The sequence below is a fragment of the Pleurodeles waltl genome, chromosome 1_2 (genome assembly GCF_031143425.1).
Source record: "Pleurodeles waltl isolate 20211129_DDA chromosome 1_2, aPleWal1.hap1.20221129, whole genome shotgun sequence".
Lineage (NCBI taxonomy): Eukaryota > Metazoa > Chordata > Amphibia > Caudata > Salamandridae > Pleurodeles > Pleurodeles waltl.
Genome location: NC_090437.1, coordinates 360509735 through 360533755, shown reverse-complemented (window position 1 = coordinate 360533755; position 24021 = coordinate 360509735). Strand labels below are relative to the sequence as shown.

Sequence of the window (24021 nt, the reverse complement as noted above, 5' to 3'; positions counted from 1 at the left end):
CTCACCACAGCACCCCAGCAAAGTGACAGTCATTGCTGTGGATAATGACAGCAATGTCCACAGCACCATCCACAGGACTGTGACATCTTACAGCTCGATGCAGTACCTGCACTGGTTTGCATTTGCAGAGATGGATTGCGGCGCCTTGCCCCTGCCCTGCTTATAGTGCCTATGCTATAGAGATGCCTCCAGCCTATGAGGTGATAAAGATGTCCGCCCTTGCCATCCATGGCTCATCAACATTGTCGGACGTTCAGAAACTGGAGGACAGCCCGATGCACATTGCTCCAGAAGTGAGACTGCTGCTCCAGACAATAGCTTGGCTCGTGTGATGTCGCAGTGGAAAGATGACCCTCTTTGTGGCTGCGCTGATGTCTTACGTGCAGAACACGCACTGTGGGTTACCATGGCAGGAAGGGAACGGGAATGTGGTACCACCACGTGACTTACCTCAGGACTGTGGGGCGGGCGACCTGTTAACTTTCTCTGGGATCCATCAGTGTAGGAGGCTGGCTCTCTATGTAGTGTGCAAAACTAGGCACACTGCAGACGGTCCGGGCAACCACTCATTGGTTTACAGAAGAAAAAACTAGACCACCTAAACGCTCCAATTTTGAATGGTAGCTTGGTTGAGAAATTAGGCTGATCTTGAAGAAGTACAAAGCTTTTGTTGTATTCACAGTATTAATACTACAAGACACACACTCAAAAGACTAACTCGAGACCAATCAGATTTATTTATTTTTTTTAGAATTTTTTATAACAAGATCATCAAAATCAGTAAAGTACTAAACTAAATAGATTTTTTTTTGTGCATAATTGCACACTATAGAAATCAAACGAGAAAATATTTTGAAAATGTACATAAAATCAGGCAATGCATGTACCACTGTGTCCTTTTGCAGATATGTTGAGGTCGTCGGTGGGCATTACGGACCAGCTGAAGAAGTGGCTCCCAGTTCTGTCTGGAGGGGCTGCATAAAGTCATTGGAGCTGGAGCAAGGCCACTGCGGGGGATTATTTGGAAAAGCACTGCACAGATGGACTTAAAGAGAAGTCCATTGGGACCCTTTGGCATGTCAAGGTTGCAAGGGGTGGGGGTTTCTTAGGGCACAGCTGGTTCTTCGGTGCAGGGCACAGAGTGGCCAGGTGCAGAGCGAACGAATGAGCCAGGAGCATGCACAACGGTGTCCTTGGAAGCAGGAGGTAGGTCTCTTTGAGGGTTGCTTGCAGGTCAGCAGGGGCACTCTGGTGGGAGGTCCCGGTAGTTTCCAAAGTCTCTCAACTGGGGCTTCCTCCTGGTCCTTTTACAGTCTGGAACAGACTGTCCTTCTGGGTATCCGACATTAGATGACCAGTACCTAGGGGTATTGCCCGGTTTGACCACTGGAGGGAGCAGTGCCACCAAACTTGGCACACTTGCAGGATTTGTCCTAATGGTCCATCGGGTGTAGAGAGGTCTGGCTGTGACATCCGGTTCCTTGGTCAGCAGTCGGTCAGTGAAGTGGACTTTACTGCGACTTTGTTGCAGTAGAGTGATGCCTTCACTCTAGCGGGAGATCTTCTGCGATTTTCAAAGTGTGGAGGTCCACTGGGGGTTTGTAGAGTGCAGCCAATGTCCGAGCAACCCCTCAGCGGTAATTGTGGAGTCCTGGGTGCAGCAGGCAGGGCTTGGCTCCTTTTTCTTGGTGCAGCAGCACTTCACTTCTCAAGCCTTGGGTCTTCTTTGTTGCTGGTCTTCTTTTGTCCTTGGAATCGGATTTCTTGGTCTAGGGATGCCCCCTGAACACTGTATTTAGTGGGTGTTTAGGTCATCTACCGTAGGGTGTCTACACCAACTGACCACTTCCTTTGGGCAGAGGTCACTTCCCTACACCGGTTTGGCTATTTTTCTTCCATGCAAGATAGAGGAAAATGAAATGGAGGGGTGGTGCAAGCTGGGGCTGACAACTCTTCTTGTCCTTTGCGTGGTTTCCTGCTGTTGCTCCTGCCAAAAGTGGGGCTTTGCTATGGAGGCGGCCATCTGCTGCAAGCAGCAGGCTTTGGGGTAGAGGTTCAAGGGCAGTAAGCCCTTTGAAGCTTGCTAGCAGGGCAGTGCACACTCCTGAAAGAGGGGGTGTTTGCACCTCCACCCAGGAACGGCTTTGTTCTGGGACCCAGAGAGCAGGATCTCTCACCCAGAATCTTGTCTAATGGAGACATGCTTGTTGTGACTAGCCAGCAACCATGCTAGGGTAGATAGCTTTTGCAGGGAGCACCTTTATGGTGACCCCCTGGGTACATTTTGTAATAAATCCAATGCTGGTGCCAGTTTGATACCAAACAACCCAGGGTTCAGAGTAGCCATCAAACTTGCACTGACCAGTGTCCAGCACATGTATTAAAATGGCTGCTCTGTCCACTCACTATGTCCCAGATTTGTCAATGACACAGTAGGGGCATATAGCCCATGCATCTATGCCGTCACATGCAGTATAGTACACCCTACCTTAGGGCTGAAAGACCTACCAGACGGGTGACTTACCTAAAAGTGCATGCAGCGTGTAGTGGACACTTGTGTGCCACATCGTTTGTTTTTAGGATTCCATCAGAACACAGTGCTAGGTGTATGGTCCTAGAGGGGGGCACAATCTGTGGTGCTGACCGCAGGGGTCTACACTTAGTACCCCATGCCCTGGGTACCCAAGTACCATTTACTAGGGACTTATACTGGCAGCTAATGGTGTTGCAATTGTTCCAATATATCACAACAGTTTTAGGGAAAGAGATATGGCCCGGGGAACCTGGTTAGCAGGAGACTTGGGCACAAACAACTTTAAGACTACATCAAATGCCAGGCAAAAAGTGGGGGCTAACCTCAACAAAAGAGGCCTTTTTTCACAACCAGACCTCACTTTCATCTTCTGCTGTGGGCAGTCAGTGTGTACGCCACACCAAAACTACTTCAAGATCATTTCCATTTAAAAGACTAAAGCAGACTGGAGCTGACCTTGACTGAGCATGTCCTGAGCCAGTGCGCGCATCAGTCAATATACTTGATCAGGTAGCAACACATGGTCTCCTCTGGCAGGGCTTCCAACAGGTTGGTGCACCAGGTGTACATCTGTGGGTGTTCCACTGGCATTCGCACAAGGTCCGTCCGCATGTAAAGTTGGAATTGATCTCTGAGGCAGCACTGGGACTTCTGTAAGAGGTGCCAGATTCGAAGTGATGAGAACTCCAAGATTCTCCCACAATGTCTAGGCAAATGGAGGGTGGTCAGGGTACCAAAATATTTGTTCTGAAAGGATCCACTATTTGATGGAGAAGTAGCCCACTTCAGTCCAAGAGTTGCATCTACAGTGCCAGCTGCAGTTTAGATAAGATTTGTCATGTAAAAGCAGTTGCACATGTATCACAAAGCTGCAAAACACTGTCGGAGGCGGTAAATCCGGATTTGAAAGGACCACCCAGGTGTAAGAAGCTCTCAAACTTGTGGTAAATGGAGTCTCGGATGTCAAGACTTTGGATTTACTGTTCTGGTCAGGGGAGGCTACTGTCCAATGCTCTCATTATGAATATTATTCTAACACCAACAAGTTTGGAGGGAGCAATCCATTTCAAGGAAAGGTTCTGGTTAAGCTTTCAGGAACTGGAGACTATATTGGAGGGAGCAAGGGCCTAGTTATCTGATTAAGTGTGGGTGATCTTCTGGAGCAGGGAGAAAACAGGGTCCTTTGGCAGGTACAAAGGGAGTTCAAATCAGCTAAACCCAAGAGCATTCAAACATGTTTAACTTCAGTACTCCTTTTAATGGCAGCATTTTTCCCTCAAGATCAGAATTGACATACAGCAAAATGAATCTGAGTGAACTGCTCCCAAACACAAGAGCCACTGAAATAGAAGACCTAGTTACCTCAAGCCTCCTGTAATAGTAAAATGTGTTTAGTTAGGCTCCTGCACAACATACATTTCTTAGGGTACTGCTGTGATGTCCTAGTCATCAGTTGACTCAGGGAGCCAACAGGGAAATGGGTTAAGCTTAGTGGGCTGAACCATGGGGTATAGTCCACAAAGAAATTCTATCACAAATATGTTTATTGAAATATGTTTTTAATGGCACTTAAACACAAGATAAAACACATAACATTTTCGAAGCAGGCCTATCTCAAAATACAGTGCACAGGTGAGTAACTTGGGGGAGGAGGGTTATACCCTCAGGGCCACACCAGGCTTTCTCTAATCATACTTATACACATTCTAATAGAAAGGCCGGCATCCTGGCAGTAGGCTTGAATATCAACTTTGAACAGGAAGGTCTTGGGAGCGTGCAAGCATGTGAGTTTCATTAAGAGGGCAACAAATTTGTCATCAGGTTTGAGCTCAAGCGTGACGGGCCAGGGATGTGGGTGATATCCAGACTGCCTATTGCATCTCCTGCAGAAGAAGGGATGGGTTCCAGCACAACACAGGGCACTCTGCCTGCCAGTTTTTGCAACATATCACTCTGCTCCTCCAAATCCCTCTCAGAATTGTCATCCCTGCGGGCTTTACACAGTCTACCCTCTTGAGCTGCTGCCCATTCCAGGCAATCCATTTTGCACCTATTCAATCTCGGTCTCTCAGAACTGGCCCAATGTGCCACATAAATATTTAAGTAACATTGAATCTGAAATTATAATGCTTCCTTATGGTCAGTATGTCGTTTGAAAGCTGTGCACTGCATTTAAGGCAAAAGTTACAAAGCAATGGAGCCTAGCACACAAAGGGGGTTTACACTAGGTAGTGCAGATGAATGAGGGGCAGGACGTAGCATCAAAGAAGGGGAGGAATTTGCACTGGAGAGGGGAACGGTGCTGGAGTAAGCTTGATGGTAAGGTCAGGGGAAAGAGAAATGGCAGGGCTACAGATGAGAAGTAATTTGGTAGGAGTTGAAACTCTTCAGTTGTGGTCCAGCATAGGGTGCTTACATGTGGGCATGGCTGAGTTTTCAGTGCATTGTGAAAGCGGAAATGGAGTGGAGCCTGGCGAATCTGGTCTGGGATGGCGTTCCAGATCCAGGAAGCTCTACAGGAATACTCCTGCTAGACAACTGATTATCACTCTGTGAAGCAACTTTTGTTTTATACATAATGCTCTTGCATGGGACAGCATACTATTGGAACAATGCAGTGTTTTCTGCTCCCATCACTGTTACAGTGGAAGGCTACCTCTGAAATTGTTTGCCTTGAGCTAAAGGAGTGAAAATGTAATTAAGCAGTAGGCCCGTACAGTGGACCAGTGCTTTCTTTTAAGATGATAATTGGTTGTAAAAACGGACAAATGAGCTGCTTGGACACCCTTCAGGCACAAGTTGGCCCAGAGTGACATCAGTAAGCATCAGTAAGTTAATCTGATACGCATGCTGTAGCCAATGGCCAGAAATTGCTACATTCCAGACTTACTCCTCACTGAAAAGAAAATATTAGTCATTTTGTATATTACGCTCCTTTATTCTGTACTCTGTAATGAATAAGTTACTTACCTTTGGTAATGCTCGTTCTGGTAGAGAATATAGCTGCACATTTCTCACCTTTTGTATACTCCTCAGGTGTCAGACTGGAGCCATAAACATAACAATACCTCTGTGCACCGGAAAGAGGTGCCTTGCAACTCAGCACAGACACCGTTCTGATCCAGAAATTACATGCACTGCCTACAAAGGTGCCACTGCCACAGCTGCTTTTGAGACTCTACGTGTCCCCAGGAGCAGAGCCTTCAAAGCAAATTGAAAGACAGTGTGCAGATTCCTAGACTTGGGATCATATTAATGAGGAATCTGCAGCTAGATAGAGTCTCCACCAGAAACAGAGCTACAAAGGTAAATAACTTATTCTTCTGGAAGAGTCTCTTAGACACAGACTTCTCACCTTTTGAATAGGTACCAAAGCAATACCTAGTTGGAGACGGGTTTGTGAATGCACTCAAACTAAAAAGTATTGCCTGACCAGGAGGGCAAAATGCACCTCTATGCGAATCTGACTGTCCAGACATTAGTGGTTCGCGAACATATGGAGGGACACCCCAACAGCTGCCTGGCAGATGTCTAGGACAGAGTCCACATGCTGAGGCAGTGTTAGTAGCATTGGCCCTGGTAGAATGAGCATGCAGTCATTCCAGAGGCTGCCTTTTAGTCAATGTGTTGCAGATTATGCAGAGCATCAGCCAGTGGGAGATGGTTTTCTTCTGTACTGCTCTGCCCTTTTTGCTCCAGAGAATCCCACAAACAGCTGATCATCCACTCAGTGTTCTTTGGTATGATCAGTATAGTAGCTTAGGGCTCTCTTAAGGTCCAAACAGTAGAGACTCTCCTCCCCCTCCTCAGAAGAGTGTGGCAGGGCACAGAATTCCAGCAGGGTGATAGTTTGACTGATGCTGAACGGTGTCAACATTCTGTCTGGGAAGAACGTAGAGTATGGTGCACTGATATAAAAGTTCCAGAAGCTCACCTCGCCGTGCCAAGGTGATGCACCAAGCAACAATCTTAAAAGGAGTCGAAAGAGACTGCTGAAAAGTGACTCAAACATAATGCACATCAGATAATTCAGGGCCATTTTACAATCCCATTGGGGCATGACCAAGGAAAAAGGGGAAACACGTGTTGAAGCCCTTTCAGATATTGTATTACAACTGGTGACCTGAACAGTGAGAGCTGCTTTGGCAACCTTAAGAAGGCCGAAACCGCCAAAAGATAACCTTTAACTGTGCCTAAAGTAAAGCCTTGCCAGGCAAGAGAAAAGACAAATGACAGAACATCAAATAACTTTGCTTAGAGGAGATCAATCTGACATGTGCCGCACCAAGCCACAGATTTATCCTGATGACAGGTATATACAGTTTTCGGCAAGGGACACCTGGCTGCCAAGATGACATCAACCACCTCTAGATGAAGGTCGAAGGTATTAGCTGTCACCACTCAATCTCAAAGCATGAAGGCCTGGTTGCAGAACACTGTCCTGTTGCTGCAACAGCAGGTCCTTCTGAAGTGGTAGCCTGATCGGAGAACATATGCTCAAGCCCAGTAGTTCTGGATACCATACTCTATGTGCCTAACCTGGAGACAATAGGGTGACGAGGACCTGGTCGATCCTGATCTTCTTGAGAACTAGGAGCGCCTGATAAGACGCATCTCCCCTGAGCTCCGTTTAGTGATCCCCTCTATGCCCCTACCTCACGGCTTGGGGCATACGTTCGGGAGCCTCCGAAGGGGAGCCCTCAAGCAACTGACAGGTGTGATGGCCCTGATGGGTGTCTTCAGAGCTCCCCTCCACACAAGGGCAACATCACATCTCCTTTGGCTGCGGACCCGGCAGACCTGATTGCGGCGGCCATCATGGGGGCCACAAGAGCTCTTCTTCAATGTGGCTGACACCGCTGAAACAGAGGGGGCCTTGAAGTAAAACAGAGTGCTGCGGAGGTCGAGCCCTTGAGGCTGACAAAGTGATTGCGCTGGCCCAACACTGCATACATCAGTGAGGCCGGCTCTCCAACAGTTACAGCCACAGCCAAGGCAGGTTACTGGGGGCCGCTCCGCAAATAAAGTTACATCTGGATTGATGGCGCCTCGAGAGGCCTCTCCACAGCCAGTATCCGACAGCAGTCAGGGACAGACATGTATCAGACAAGTAAGCTGGACTTGCAAGGGGCGAAATGTGTGTCTGCAGCACAATGCCTGGTGGTGTGGTGGGCCCCGAGAATGGCCTATTGATGCAGGCCCCTTGGCGTTGAGCGGGGCAATAGACAGACCTCACCTGTTCTGATGTCTGGATCTGGAGATTCTCAGGAGGTGAGGAGTGCATGTGGGGCAGCCTGCATAAGAAACAGACCACATGAAATTGGTGAGAAGAATGGCCTCTCCCAGGTCTGAGTAATTCCCCAGAGGCCCAATGTGAGATGTAAAGCCTGGATCCACTTATGCCTGTGGGCCGGCCTGCATTTCCCACCTCGGCACCTGTGGTGTAGTTTACACTCTGTTCACATTGGTAGTTTTACTTACTGTCATACAGGGGGCACTCAATCTTTAATGCACCTCTAATGTCCAGAGAGGGAAACCCTACAGCAGGAGGCCTACGCCCTTTGCCAGCAATACTGAGGTATGCTTAGTTTGGCCTACAGCCACATCATCCACACCCCAATCCTCACAGGAGAGTCTGGCGAAATGTTTGAGTCCCTCAAAGTGTGAAGACTCTGAGGCCCTCTACAGAGAACAGCACCAATACCTTGCACATCAGACGGCATTCTTGCACCAACCAGTGCCCAAGAGAGGAAAAAGTGATGTAGACTTCCAGACATCAGTAACCAATCACCTTCAGGGGAATAACTATATCCATCTTCCAGGTTCTCTCTGCCCAGACGCTGGCCCACTGCAAGGAATTCAAAACTATTACTCACCACCTACGGGAACAGAAAATCTCCTACTACTGGGGATTCCCAATACATCTCTACTTCACTTACCAAGACTAAAGAGTGGCTGCCCGCACACAGGAGGAGGCACGTGGGGCTCTTGGAATGCCACTGCAGTCAGATACTGAATCTCCTCAGGACAAGCCAACACTTATTGGATTGGTTGGCTGGGGAGGGGGGATTTCAAGTGAACAAAAAAGAAAGCTTACAAACAAAAGCATCCCACTGCACAGGTCCATAGACTTGGTTCCTCCGAGGATATCCCTGCTTGACTACCCAAGCCACTGATGGGCCACAGGTTCAAGCGTATTTGATGGACAAAAGGGGACCTGCATGAACCTCCACAATCTCAATCCCACAATGATTATCTAGATATCACACAAGAATTGGAAAGGGGGGTGGGCTTGGAGCCAAGCTCTGCATAGCAGCTTGCCCTCTCAACTCCTTGTCTCATGACAGATTATTCTTTTATGAGGCGGTACACATGGCCCTCCCTCCCTCAGTGGGGTTGGGGTAGGGCTTTAGTGGTCTAGAACTCCCGGTTGGGCACTTCTAGCACTTTAGTTTGGTTATCTGACATTGTTCCACAAGCTTATTTTGCACTGTTTGACACAATGGCAGTTTATCATAAATGAGGGGCGAGAGGTGCACGCCCTGGTGCTTTCCCTGATGGTTGGGGTTCACCTTCACACAACACCCCTATGACTTTTAATATTATCACTCTAAATGTCCAGGGTCTCAATTTCCCCATCAAGCCAAGGGAACTTATTGGCTACTAAGTGTGAGGCAGATGTCGCCCTCTTAAAAGAGAAACATTTGCTCAGAGAAGATACCAAACACCTACGCTCCTAATGGCATTCCACACAATTCCATTTTTCATATACCATTAAAACATGGGGTGTGTCAATTCTACACCCGAAGAGACCTTCTGTTTAAGCTCAACTATATGCACAGAGATAGTGAGGGCTGAGTGGTGGGCATCAGAGGAATCCTAGTTCACCAATGTCAATTTTCTCAGTCTATGGACCCAACAATGAAGGCAAGGCTTTTTACACAGACCTCATTCCGGAAATCTTCTTCCTTGCGAGGGGCGACATACACTTAGGCAGTGATCTCAATGTCACCCTTGATCCTAGCACTGATCGCTCTCACTCTAGGCAGGGGGACCTCCATCTGCTCCCGGCTTGCTTCAGGGTATCTCAGACCTTTCATTAATAAACGCCTGGCGCACCTACACCCCCACGAACTGAATTACACGTTCTATTCTAATGTTCACAAAACTCATTCCCGCATCAACTACTTCCTGATTTCTCGCACAATGCTCCCTCGCCTGTTACATTCTATGATCATGGTTAATGTTTTATCAGACCAAAGCAACATCCCAGAGAGAGTAAGAAGGAACCACTACCTGCATACCTCCCCATATCATAACCTAGAACAACAAAAGCAGGAGTTTTAAAAAAATGTGACGTTCAAATCTCCCTCAGAATCTTATGTTCTTTCTAGAAGACTACGAATATCAGTGTAATCAGTTTGAGAAGATGATTGAGAAGTGATTGGTCTACGAGTGCCCTCCAGACAATTTTAATACAATTCATTTCCTTTTGTTTTTTTTTGGTATATTTTAAAATTTAAGTACACTGACACCCTGGACCTGCTCAGCTGTATTCAGGAGGTGAAGCACACCCTGGAGGTACTAGGCATCCGAGGTGGGACCCAGATGATGAAGCATGCCAGCAGCCAGGTCGATGGGTGAGGGGTCTTCTAAAAAGAACATAAGATTCTGACAGGTATTTGAACATAAGTTTTTTTTGTTTTTTTTATGTTTTATCTGACTATGTTCTTCTAAGCCTAGAAATGGGCCCCTGCACCCCTCAAGCCCCATTTAAAAATGCATGTTTTTTTAAATGAGGTAGCCTTTTGCGACCCGACCCTCCATGAACACTTACAAGACACTCTAGAAAACTATTTTATGGACGATACCGATGATGTGTCTCAGTGACTCTATGGGACATGGCTAAAGCAGTTATCAGGTGGGAACTGATATCACACACAGCGATGTTTGAGAGGGCAGTAAAGCTCCGTAGACAGGAGCTTAAAACCCAACTTTCACAAGCAGAACCTCATCGTAAAAAAGAGGCACACAGCAGACTTTGAGAGACCCCACACCATATACAGGGGGAACTTGACATATCTTGATATAAGAGGTGGCCAGGAAACTCCTCTATGTAGGATAAACTTAATATGAACGGGGGTGATAAGGCTGACAGATTATTGGCACATAAATTACTTCCACACTCTACGGGCAATCTCATCCACAAAATTCATGATGAAGGGGGACAAACTTATCACAACCACAGACGTAACATCGGTCTTTCATGCCCAAGCCATATACTAACATCTCCAAGATGAGTATCTGAAAGGCTACGCTTCCCCAGGCCGTACAGAAGAGTTGACCCAGTTTGAGAAGGACATTAGTCAAGACGAGGTTAGAACAATCATTAGATAGCCACGAGGCACCTGTTTGGAGGGCTGGGTTCCAATGGTCCAACTTCAAAATGACTTATTTGGGTGTTCACCTCACATCAATCACGAAAGATTTCTATCAATCCAACATTCCCCCACGGCTTACCGCTCTATTCAAAGACCTCTATTGTTGGGGCAAACTAACAATCTCCTGGCTGGGCCAGCTTTATTGCCTCAGGATTAACTTCATGCCGTGCCTATTATGTGTCCTCCAGACACTCCCAATATTGATATCTAAATCGACGCGCACACACACACATTTGCACCAAAATGCTAAATTTTGCCTGGGGAGGCAACCCCCCACGAGTGGCCAGGGCAACCATGGATCGTGTCACGGAAGAGGGAGGCTTTGGGTTTCCAGACGTATCCACCTATAGTCTAGCAGCACAACTCCGGCCATCCTTAGATTCAAACTGCAACCCAGACAATACACCATGAGTGCAGGTAGAGCAGGCTTTGTCCTCAGCCCTCTTAGACGGCCTCCTGTGGCTTCCTCTTTTGAGAGACCCCCCTCATCCGAGTCCCCCACTCCTGACATCCATTTTCCTAACATACTGGCTTGAGATACGAGTCAGAAGACTTTTCCCCTCTTACCCTTTCCCCCTCACTCCTTTAACACCCAATTGTGATTTCCCACCAAGAAAACTCCATCAAGACTCTTTGTGAGCCTTCTATGATGACAGAGAATTGTGTACACTGAGTCTATGAGGGAGAGATTTGCCCTGCCCGGACATACTGCATATCTAGTAGGACAATTCTTACACTAGGCTGGGCTCCCAAAGGGCCATTTGGCCATAAAAAGAGTGGAAACATCCATCAAATCCCTATACCACTCAAACGTTAGATGTAAATACTGAGATGCAGATACTCAACCTCACCACCGGAAAGAAACAGGCGCACATGGTGCAATGGGAAACAGAATAACGAACAGAAATCTCCGAGGACGCGTGGGTGGGCAATCTGGCAACAGCCGACTAAATCTTTGGTTTGCATTTCCCATAAAGAAAACTCCTATAAGCTCTTTACACAATGGTATTTGACTCCAGTGCGGTTACACAGAATGTATGGGAGCCCTGACTCTTGCTGGAAGAGGTGCAGGGAGCGGCGCACATTCTTGTTTAGCTGGTGGATTTGCCCAAAGACCCAATCCTTTTGGGAAGAGGTCCTACTTAACATATGCAGTATAACTAATGTCACTCTTCCTCTTGAACACTTGCTGGCCCTTCTGGATGACCTGGACATAGAGAGGGCTCACCCCATAACAACTCCAAGGAGACAATTTTGGTGTCACCTCCTACTCACGGCGTGATTATGCATAGCACAAACGTGGAAACAGCACAACGCTCCATCTATAAATTTTGTTGGGGGTGAACTATGGAACTTATATGCCATGGAAAAGTTCACTGCAATCATTAGGGAGAGTGCCTATGTTTGAGGTCGTATGGCGCCCCTTTGGTAAGCATATTTGACGTCAAAATAGGGTTTGGGGGCATCCATCTTACTATGTCAAAGACGTAAAAGGATTCACACATTTGGGTCTTCTCCTCTTCAGACTCTGCAGATGCCTCTTCTTGACTTGTCCATGCTTAGACCCCAATTTATTTGTGCTGTCACATTATTGAGGATAGGGAGACATCAATGATGGATATGATTGTTGCTGCTGCTACAAGGGTCTACTTAGGTTTCTGGTGGGAGGTGGGTGGAAATGAAGGACTTGCAGAGCATTTTTGGACTTCTGCTGAGACTTTCTTTGCATTTATGCTATTTTAACCCTTGGGTGAGCTGTGGGGCAATTTCTTCTACCCTTCCTCTTGGCTTAAACAATATGTATTTGATGAGGCTGTTAAGTGTCTTGTTTTCAATTTTGTTTTCATTTAAAATGCTAAGTAAAGTTGTAAGAAAAACAATCATAATAAAGAACTAGGAGCAGTAGTGGTATCGCCAGAAAGGAATACAGGAGTCCTGTGTTCCAATCAAGGCAAAATGCATCTCAGAGTGAAAGACGCCTTGGAAACTCCAACACAGTGCTGCCATTGCACATTCTAGACAGTGGTAAATAGATCAAGTCAAGGTTCTTCTCCGTTGCAGAAGAGACCTTGTGTCCCCTTTGGTGTAACTGCCATTCGTAATCCGCTAGGCGCTGTCCTCCCTGGCATTCGAGGATCTTGCCAGGAAAATCCACCAGGAATATTCCTTGGTGGTCCACCCATTTCTAGAGGCACAGGTCCGCCTGACCCCACCCCACCCTGTTTGTTGCAGTACCACATAACAGTTGTGTGGTCAGTAAGCACCTCTACCTGCCTCTCTTTGATGGACAGAAGGAAGGCCAGATGGACTGGGTGAGACACTTTCCTTGGCCATCTCGGCTGCGACCACGTAACTGCTAGGTCCCCTGAGGGGGTTGGACAGGCTGGTGGGTAAGGAGTGCCACGTCCAAAGCCAAGAAATAAATGGTGTAACTGGTGCAGTTGGCGAGGCGGAACGGAGAGATCCAGAGAGGGAGTGGTAGCCCTGCCTTCTTTAAATTGCTCGAGAACCAAGTTAGTCTTGTCCCCTAACAAGCATGTCCCATCATAGGGCATGCCAATGAGGGAGGATTAGAACCTGCAGGAGAATCAAATTGAGTGCAACTATCATTGGGGGTGAATAACAACACCTGGTGCCAATAGCTCGCCAGACAGAATCGGTGGTCTCCAGGCCAAAACTGTTTGAGCTAAGATAGGGCACAGTCACACCAGGGAGGACTTGTGCCATGGAATCTCAAAAGGCATGTGTAGCTCCCCAATAAGATTCCCTGTCTACAGGAGTTATAGGAAACGTCTGTGGAGTAGAACAACTCATTGAGGCTTGTATTACAAGACCGTTAGGTGAAGGGTGCAGCGACAAGAAAGCAGGATTGTTTGGAGCAGGAAGATGGCGGCTGGCAATTTGTTGCTGGACATGGGGTACAAGGAAAGGTTTGGCTCAGGCCCCTACTAAAGAGTCAGTCAGTGCCACATTAAATGGGAGAAAAGGTTCAGCCGATTCCCTATGGTCCATTGGACTTACATGGATCAGTCCCCTGACCGATCAAGGCCCAAGGCTCCCACCTCTGCTCCAGCTCTCACTCTTGGCTTCACTCTGCACTCTTTTTCGCTTCGCTGCATTTTGTACTCTTTGCCCATTTCAGGACCCTTTGGCTGTTTGTTTCACTCACTCTGCTTTCTCGGCCTGCTAGATTTGTACTTATTGCCAGTTTCTGCTACTCTGTCCATTTTCTCACTAATTCTACTCTCTCTCAATCTGCTTGCTTTGTACTCCTTGCTCATTTCTGCGCTTTTACACTTCTCTCCTACTACTTTACTTTCTCCTCTGAGCCCTTCTTTTGCCTCTTTTATCTTGTACTTTCTAAGCACTTGCTCTTGGTGCCTATTTTCCTGCCCATCCTTTGTTCTCCCCGGTCGCAGTATAATTCCCAGATGTGTCGGTGCAATATGCATTTTAAAGATCTGGAGCTATAGCTAGAGGGGCAAAATAAATTACTCAAAATACTTAGCTAAATAAATGACTTGAAAGACTTGGCTAAAGTAGAGCAGAAAACTTACTATTGAAGCACCACCATGAATCAGTTGATGCTATATGAAATCTATCCCTTCAGAAAGAAACACAACTAGATCAGGCGTTCAAAAGAAACATCTCTGAGCTGTTTTGTGAGGAATGGTCTTGATTATCTGAACAGTCATTTTCATAAATATGAAAGAACAGATCTAGAGACAGATATTGATCTGTTGTTGTTCTTAGATGGCACATAACAAATTGCTACCCTCTGGGTACCTTTTGAATAATATTGGCTTTTTGTCAGATAGAGTGGCAAATAAAACACAATAGGGCACCAACCACAGGCAGGCAGAGTCGCCGTTCCCTACACACTCAAAGTCAAACTAGGTATCCAAAAAACTAAGAAATATTACCTCAGTGTCCCTAATACAAACAATAAAATATAAGTCTTAGTGCAACTGAAGAACACCAGTCAGCACTCCACTTCTCTGCTCAATGCCTAACTCGATCGAGGGGCACAGGCCCTTCAAGATCAGACTTTCAATACTCTGGAGTAACCAGAAGGGCAAACAACAGTTTTAAGAACTTTTAAACTAATAAACTGAAGAAGTGCCAGTATCTTTTGGGTTGGGGGATCGGTAAGGGTACTAAAAACAGACTGTGAACCTGCTGTACTAGCAAAGTGCTAGTTTTAGAACTAATGAAATAAAAAATAAAAATAAAAAGCATTTGCTTCCTTTTAACTTTACTTTGTTTTTCGGCATTGACAATCCACGATACCCATTTACAGACTTGCGAATTAAATGTAAAATTTCAGTGTGAGAATGAGATGTGTCCTTTGGTGGGGAGGAACTCGTACAGAAAAGTACCTCGTACCAGAAGCCACGCCCCCAAACGCCCTCATCCCCAAAAAATAAAATAATAATAATATATATTTTTTAAACTTGCTGAAGCTGGTGCCATTTCCTGGGGTGTTTTGACACCCCTCATGGACCTTGGTCGTTCAAAGCCTCCAAAAACAAGCTGGAAATCCACTGTTTACAGTGGTTTTCAGCTTGTTCCCCTGCCACAGTGCGATATTCGCTCCTCACTGTGTGACTGTGAAGGGAGCCGATACTGTGTGTCACACAGTGGCACTGTGTGAGTTGGAAGGTCTGTACATATTGCCAAATAACCAAAAAAGTGCCCCCCTATACCCCCCCAAGCTGATATATATAGACTAGGAGTACAAAGGAACAGGAACCGCTGTTTTACACTTAAAAACAAAGCGCAGGGATTACAATATGCACAGTTTATAACAAACAGTCTCAGTGAACGCATCGATTGCTGACAACGTGGCAGTAACCTCCTTCTCCACCACAACAGAAAGTCCACCAGGGAGCACCACTGGGCTTCGAATTTAGTGCTCAAATCATTCAAGTCCCATGTCAGCTTTTCAATTGCGAGCACTGACCAAACCAAAGCTTACTGGCCCATTCCTGCACTGAGTGCACATTTTCTGCTTTCCAGTGGAAAGCCAACCACTGTTTGGCTGCAAGGATCACATTCGTGGCTATTCGCCAGTCCGTAATTGGAATCTCTTTAATTTCAAGTTTCAGGTTGCCTGATCCCCTGTACAGTTACGATCAGGTCTGCTCTAATCGGCACCCCTTTTATATGACTTGGGGTAGCCATCCAAAACACTGTCTCAGTTTCTCCCAAGGGCCTACACGCAGCTGCCCTGTTCCCCAGGTGCAGAGTCCACTGGTGTAGTTGAAAGTACTGATCCTCTTCCCACACCCTAAACCCCTTTTTGTCGAAGAATGTTATTGTCCACACATACACAGATCTTTGAGCATTCTACGGCCCCCTCTTGCCACGGCCCCCTCTTGCCGCGGCCCCCTCTTGCCGCGGCCCCCCTCCTCCCCGACCAATGTTTGAACTCCCTGCCCCTGCGCCCTGTTGATAAATCAGGATTGCTGTACCTGAGATACATAACGGCCTGCAGCTCTTGCTGGCTTTGGCAGCGAATGAATCTCCTAGGAGGGTTGTCCCATAACTGCTGCATCCATATGTACACAGTGAGACCACGCAAACAGTATCCTAAGCTGCGTGGCTTCCAGTATTCTGCAGTTCCAGACCTCTCGCCCGTCTCTGAACCCTCGGGGAGCAGCGCACTTGTTTGCGAGCCCAGATGAATTTATCAACCGCAGTCCGGAGCAATTTTGAGTCTTTTTCTGGTATAGTTTTCCCAGTACAGTGCATGCAATTGGGGTGTGCTAAAGATACCAATGTACTTGATTTTCATTTTAGCCCCCAGCCCCGCCAAGGGTGTTATTCTAGTGATTTGGTGCTTCATTGTCTTGGAGAGAACCACACTGAAAAGATGTGATTTGCTGAGCTTAATTTTAAAGCCTGAGCACTGGCCATATAAGTCAATAATGGTCAATGAGTTGGGGACAGCTGTGACCGGGTCAACTAATGTCAATAACATATCATCTGCAAAAAGGCATATTTTGAGCATGTCTCCCAACTCTGAATGGCATGACTGCAATGCCCAAATCTTGATAAATGCACGATATTAAGGGTTGGATAGTTAGTGCAAAAAGTAAGGGTGGCAGCGGGCACCCTTGTTGTGTGCCCCTAAGTACATTGTTGAAATCTGTCTAAACACCACTGACCAACACTCTAGCTGTTGGACTCTTATAATTAGCTCCTATCCAGATTAGCATGCAGGGCCCAGACCGATCTTCTCCTGAACCTGGCACATGAAAAATCTCCCAAGGCCGTCAAATGCCTTCTCCGCGTCGAGCAACAAGACAACCATTCATGATCTTCCTGAAATTAGCCTTCTCTCTAAGGTGTAACACCCTTCTGATATTATTGACTGCCACCCAATGTAGAATAAACCCCAAATGGTCAGGGAGGATGAGATAAGCTAGATGGTGCAGAGGTTAAGTCGCAAGAATTTTAGTGAAAAATTTGGCATCCGTACTGAGCAGTGCAATTGGCCAGTTGGCATCATATTGGACGTCAGGCTTTCCAGCTTTATATATTAGTTTGATGTTGGCCCCTGACATTGTGTTAGTCACCTTTTTAATGCTCAGGAATTAGTTGTAGAGGTCTTACAGTAGGGGCAGTAGGTGAGATTTAAATTATTTACAACCACATTTATTTGAAATACAGAAATTAGTTACTGGTTTGTCCTCTTGGGAAGCTGCTGATTCTACAACCAACTAAACACCCTTATAGACATAATCTGAGCTTTTGTCAAAGCAGTTAACCACAAGCTTGAATATTCAAGGGCATCAAATACGAGGTTTTCAAAGATCTCCATCCTCTTGCTTTAATGTTATACTAGGCCAGAACCAAGAGGTTTTGCGGCCAACTTCAGGTAACATTCATAATTTCTATTTAACATTTGATTCCTTATTCGAAAGTGAGGCCGTGCATCTTTTCTTCTCCGGTCGGGTAGGAAATGTGCCGCTTTTCTCTCTCCCGCAAGAGAGCGATGCGTTGATTTCTGGACAGGCACCTCGGATCCAGCCAGGTTCACGTAATTTTGATGCCCAGCAATGATGCATGCAAAATATGGCTGCACAGTGATGAGGAACTGTGCTGCATGAGGGCTGTGTCGTTTTCAGCAGCCACAAGTGGGTGTTGCGTCGATTCTCCAGCAGCGATGCAGGTCATGCGTCGATTCCCAGCCATAATGCAGGTGGTGTATCAATTTCTCAGCTGTGTTGCAGGAGATGCGTCTAATTTTACCCTGCACGGCTCCTGTGCGTGGATTTCAGCCCTGGTTCCACCAGCTTCACTTTTAAAGGGCTCAGGGATTGGAGTGGGCACCACTTGGCAGGGTAGGAGTATCAGCAAGAGTCCAGGTGCTGGCAGAGAAAGTCTTTGATGGCCCTGAGACAGGAGGCAAGCTCAGCCTAAGCCCTTGGAAACACCTCACAAGTGGGAATATACCACCAAGTCCAGTCTTAGTTCTTTTTCGGACAGAAGCTGACACTGCAGGCCAACCCAACAAAGCACAGTTAAAGGCAAAGGTATAGAACTCACTCCTCCAGTTCTTCTCCTTGGTAGAGGTTCCTCTTGAGTCCAGAAGTAATAAAAAAATCTGGGGTTTTGGGCCAGCTACTTATACCCAGTTCTCCCTTTGAAGTAGGCAAACTTCAGATGAAAGTCTCTGTTGCTCACAAGATCCTGCCTTGCCCAGGCCTGGCCCCAGACACACAACAGGGGGCTGGAGACTGCATTGTCTGAGGACAGGCACAGCCCATTCAGATTCAAGTGCCAGCTCCTCCCTCCCCACTCTATCCCAGGAGACTCATCAGGATATACAGGCTATACCCTAGCTCCCTTTGTGTCACTTTCTAGAGGGAATTCAAAACAGCCCAACTGTCAGTCTGACCCAGACATGGATTTCACAAGCAGGCAGAGTTACAGAATGGTTAAGCAAGAAAATGCCCACTTTCTAAAAGAAGCATTTTCAAACTGACAATTTAAAAAAAAAAAAAAAACTTTACCAAAATATGTGTTTTTAATTGTGAGTTCAGAGACCCTAAACACTATACCTCTATCAGCCCCCAATGGAAAACTGCACTTAAAAGATACTTAAAGGTAGTCCCCATGTTTACCGGAAAGAGAGATAGGCCTTGCAACAGTGAAAAACAAATTTGGCAGTATTTCATTGTCAGGACAAGTAAAACACATGAGTACACGTCCTACCTTTAACATATACTGCACCCTGCCCATTGGGCTACCTACATGTACAAAAAGGGAAGGTTTGGGCCTGGCAAGTGGGTACAGTTGCCAGGTGTAATGGCAGTTTAAAACTGCACACACAGACACTGCAGTGGCAGGTCTGAGTCATGTTTATAGGGCTACCCATGTGGGTGGCACACTCAGTGCTGCAGACCCACTACTAACATTTGATTTACAGGCCCTGGGTACATCTAGTGTACTTTACTAGGGACTTACTGGCAAATGAAATATGCCAATCATGGATAAACCAATCACCAATAAAATTTAAACAGAGAGCATATGCACTTTAGTACTGGCTAGCTGTGGTAAAGTGCCCAGAGCCCTAAAGCCAACAAAAACTGGTCGGAACAAATATGAGGAAGGAGGCAAAAAAAATTAGGGATGACCCTGCAAAAAGGGCCAGGTCCAACCTACATTAACAATGATAAATAGAATATGGATTTCAGAAATCATATTTCGCTAGTGCATTAATACATGGGCAGTCTTGTAGACGCTTTTTATGTCAACTTAGAACGGCTAAGCAGTGACAATGTTAAAGTGCTGATAAGAATAATTAAACACACATTTGCAAAGCAATGGGTCTCTCGTTTGCTCGAGTTAAAGCTATAGCGTTGTAAACTCCTAACCGTACGTTTCTTGCCACAAACTGAAAATGTAAAGTAAAACAGTTTCACATAAGCGAGCCGACGGCAGACACACAAAAGGAAACAGAAGCCTGCTCACAGTGAAACATACTGGCAAAAGTGCAATTATCCATGTAACAGGGTCAATGTCATGCAAAGCGCTCGACTACTGCCCAGTGAAATCATGCTGCCTGTGAAATAAAGAGAAAAAGTAGTCCAGAAACCATGCGGAAAACATGGAGCCTTGTATATTTTCAGTAGTTGGCCGGTGCGCTCGAGGTGGGCTAAACACCGGAAAAGGCATGATACATGCATGCCTTTCACTAATTAAATCAAGCGAATTTTAAAAGGCAAGCCCACGAACCAACCCAATTGATGGGCATGGTTAAAGGCCCACATAGAGATTACACCAGAGACAGAGCGTTTTGCGCTCAACCCTAAAAAAGGGCAGCTTTTCAGCCATTTCCACATACAGATATAGCATGGGAGGGAAAGGAAGAAATAAAGAAAGGGTGGATGAATAAAGCCAGGTGAGGGGGAGAGAGAGGGTGGCAAATTAGAGCAGAGGGAGAAGACGGCGGCTGGATAAGGATAGAGGAAAAGGGTGGGGAGAGAGTGGGTTGGGGGGAGGGTATGATTAATACAGTCCCTGGGGAGTGAGACAATCACATCATCAATACGATAAGTAATACTCCGCTGTCACAAGTGATTTTATGAACATCATTGGAGGTGGCTGCCCTGCTATATCAGGATGTGTAAGAGAAAGCTATTTGTGCACCTAGAATCAGTGTGGGTTCCCAGAACAAGGATTTACTGGTAGAACCCTCACAAATGTGATTCACAAAAACACGAAACAACCAGTTTGATTAATTTCAGCATTAATACATTTATGGTGAAGTGGAGTTTGAGAATAACAATTTTTTTTCACTAAGGCTAAAGAAATATCTGAGAAAAGGCAGCACATGTGGCACAACTGGAAACAACTCAGGACAGTTATAGAGTCAGAGAATTGTAACCTAGACGTGCAGAGCCACCCACCACGGTTCTCAGAAGTCTCTATCATCATTCAGTGGTAATGCATACTCTACAAATGATCATTACGCTTCTTGTGCAACTTCAAATCTTGACACTAGGATCTCCAGTACTATCACTGTGCTCACAACTTCTCCCACCAGGCCATGCCACACACTAACGTACCACAGAACACAGAGAGAAATAACGTGCATCCACACAGCACATACAAGCCCAGACACCCACCATCATCAAAAGCTATTAGTTCCCATTCGGTGTGTCCGTATATGAACTATAACATATGAATGCAATTGGGAAAGCCCTCTGGTCTCATGCCGTTCTAATGCAAAATCAATTAAATTGACACATTCACCTAACAGAGAAAATACTGTTTTATTCACCAAAGGCTTCAAACCACAACCAGCAGTGCAAGACCCACCGATGGCAGGTTGTGCACTATATAAATGCCTACAACATACAACAGCATCAGCTGTCACAATTACGTCTTCACCAGTTGGGGATGTAAATTCATAACTTACGTATGGCCGCTGAAGGAAATACTAACCAACTCCAGTGACACTGTGGTCTTAGGTACCTACTGAGAATTACGTTTTTAAAAATTAACAAATAAAAGTAGCACAACAACTGAAGAACTTCTTAAGTCGAATGATTTGTGTTCAAACTTCAAGACATTCAAAAGGCCTATTTTAGAGGCGCGGGTACATTCAACAGTTTGTGATAGGACTAGGGTACAAAAGATTGGCTGCACATCAGGACATTTGCAAAGCAACATTTTTGTTAAAAAAATGTATATAATACATATATTAGATCGAACCTAAGATTTACAGCTTGCTCAGTAGGCTAGATATTGGTCGGTGAAATCCCCTGAAAACTCTGAGCTCTACGTGGATACCGAAGAGTATCTTAAGTACTATACTAAAACCCCCATGGAACAGGTGGGTCTCAAGGTGGCTGCAGGGTGCTCACGGCCCAATTACTTAAAGCGCCTACAACATACAGTATTTAAAACGAATTCATTTAGAATGAAAAATTATCATTAGCTTAAAACACTTATTTTTTAACAAACCAGAAGAGAATTCTATTAATTAGTCCGGAGCCAACAATGGCTTCTGTCTATCCTCCCTATTTGTGAGAGTATTCTACCCTCCAAGGCCCAAGAATCTCCTAACGCGTTCTATGGGACTCTTGCCACTATTTTATCAGTTATAGGATAAGACCCACTTTGTTTAGAAATCTTAGCTCGTCACAAAGTGCAACCACCGAAATACCTAAATTGGAATAAAGTTGAAACAGACCTACACTCATTTTATGGCTTACCGTTGGTCTCAGCAAACTTCTGAACATCAGATAATGTTTTTAGTTCTTCTCCCGGACACGCCGACACACACAAAGCAACAGACTTGATCTTTCGATTAACCAGGTCCAAATTGCATGGATCCAAGAAGAAGACATTTCTACAAATACAATTATAGAACACGGGGTAAAGAAAACAGTCAAGTAGGTCACAGATACTAAAACAAGCTAACACAATACAGCCAGTTCGAGCAACACAGACCACAGCAGAGACTAAAAAGTGCTGGTAGAAAAATACCACAAACGCATTTCATGAAGCATTGTGTATCTTTCCCACAGAAGTCAGGATGGAAATAAACAAGTAACTGCACAGAAACATGCTGATGGATTCTTAGAAGATTTGGGAAGGACTCATGCGGTCTCGAAGGAGAAACCAGTTTCCGTTGCTTAAACATTTAATGCTTCAGGACAATACTACTTCATACACAAAAGGTGAATTTCGGTCTCAAGCTTTTTGCTTTAGCCACAGACATGGCCCAAACTAGACCAATGGGCAAAGAAAAAGCTGATTAAGCTCTCACGTGGCAACTCTCTAACATCCTGCAGTAACAGACTTTGGAAAACAAAAAAGTGATGGGTGGATTGCTTGAATTAATCTCATTCAGTGGCAATTTATTCTGGACTGCAATCCACTCCATTGTTTATATGCCACCCCATACAAGTAACAGACATATCCGAATCAGAAATCGCTCTGCTCCAACAAACAGTCCATCCTGAATTGCGCAGACGTCCAACAAAAATATTTACTCATTCACCATCTGAGTTTCACTTTTGTTTTTAAATTTTATGATGCATGTATGAATTGCTTTTACTGCTGTGATTTGATGACTACTCTATTAACTGATCACAACCAGATTGATTGCCTCCATCCTGTGAAGAAACAATTGGCTTTCTTTCAACTCTGTTAGTACCAAATAAGATTTAATCAACATCACATCAAATTTAAAGTACTTAAAGACCTAGAGAATATAATCAAATAGCCTGTTGAAAAGTAAAACGGCTAAATAAATGTTTAATTAAAGAGCAACAGAAGAGAAAAAAAGACCCCTGCGAGAATGGATCGATATCCACAACTGCAGTCAGAATATAAACTCCTTAGCTGCATTTTATTTTAAAAGGGGCAGAGGGGTGGTATTGCCTCACTCACCTCTGTTGCAATTTTCGCTTCTGGGACCCCAGAGTCCTGAGATTTTACCACTCGACCGGAAAAGAGCATGGGAACCCCTAGTATTTTCCATGGAGTATTCATAAGCTAGGTGGTAGAAAATATTTGTACATAGACCTGCTACCAACTTATACACCCCGCCCCCAAAGAGTATTTTTCCTGCCGTTTCCATTCTCTTGTGACTGACAGGTTAGGGAGAAGACCGTCTAACATAGGTTAATGGAAGTAGCACAAAAGAACAAGTTACTTACCCTTGGTAACGCTTTTTCTGGTGGATACACTAGCTACCTGTGGATTCCTCACCTTATAAATTCGTCCTTGCGCCAGCATCCGACAGAAAGTCTTCTTCCTAGCTGTCCACGTCGACGAGGACGTCATAATGGCACAGCTCCACGGGACTCCGTCTGACGTCCCCGTGTCAATAAGAGGTCCTCGTCGGCAGGCTGACGTCAGTTTCACCTCATTTCTTTCGTGCCTTTGAGGCGAACAGGTGAGAACCGACCCATAAAAAACGTAAAGAAAAATACATATAGACAAGAACACTTCCCATTAACGTATATATTCACATGAAATATAAGTATTAGATTACACCCATATATATATATATATATACAC

General features: G+C 45.5%; 1 protein-coding gene across 1 annotated transcript in view; it reads right to left on the bottom strand.

The window, feature by feature from the left end:
- SLC44A1 (solute carrier family 44 member 1) overlaps positions 1–24021 on the bottom strand; it is a 417537-nt gene that overhangs the window by 156784 nt on the left and 236732 nt on the right. Inside the window, exon 4 of the mRNA XM_069239753.1 lies at positions 22206–22342. Within this exon, the coding sequence (XP_069095854.1) occupies positions 22206–22342 (137 nt within the window). The remainder of the gene's footprint in view (positions 1–22205; positions 22343–24021) is intronic.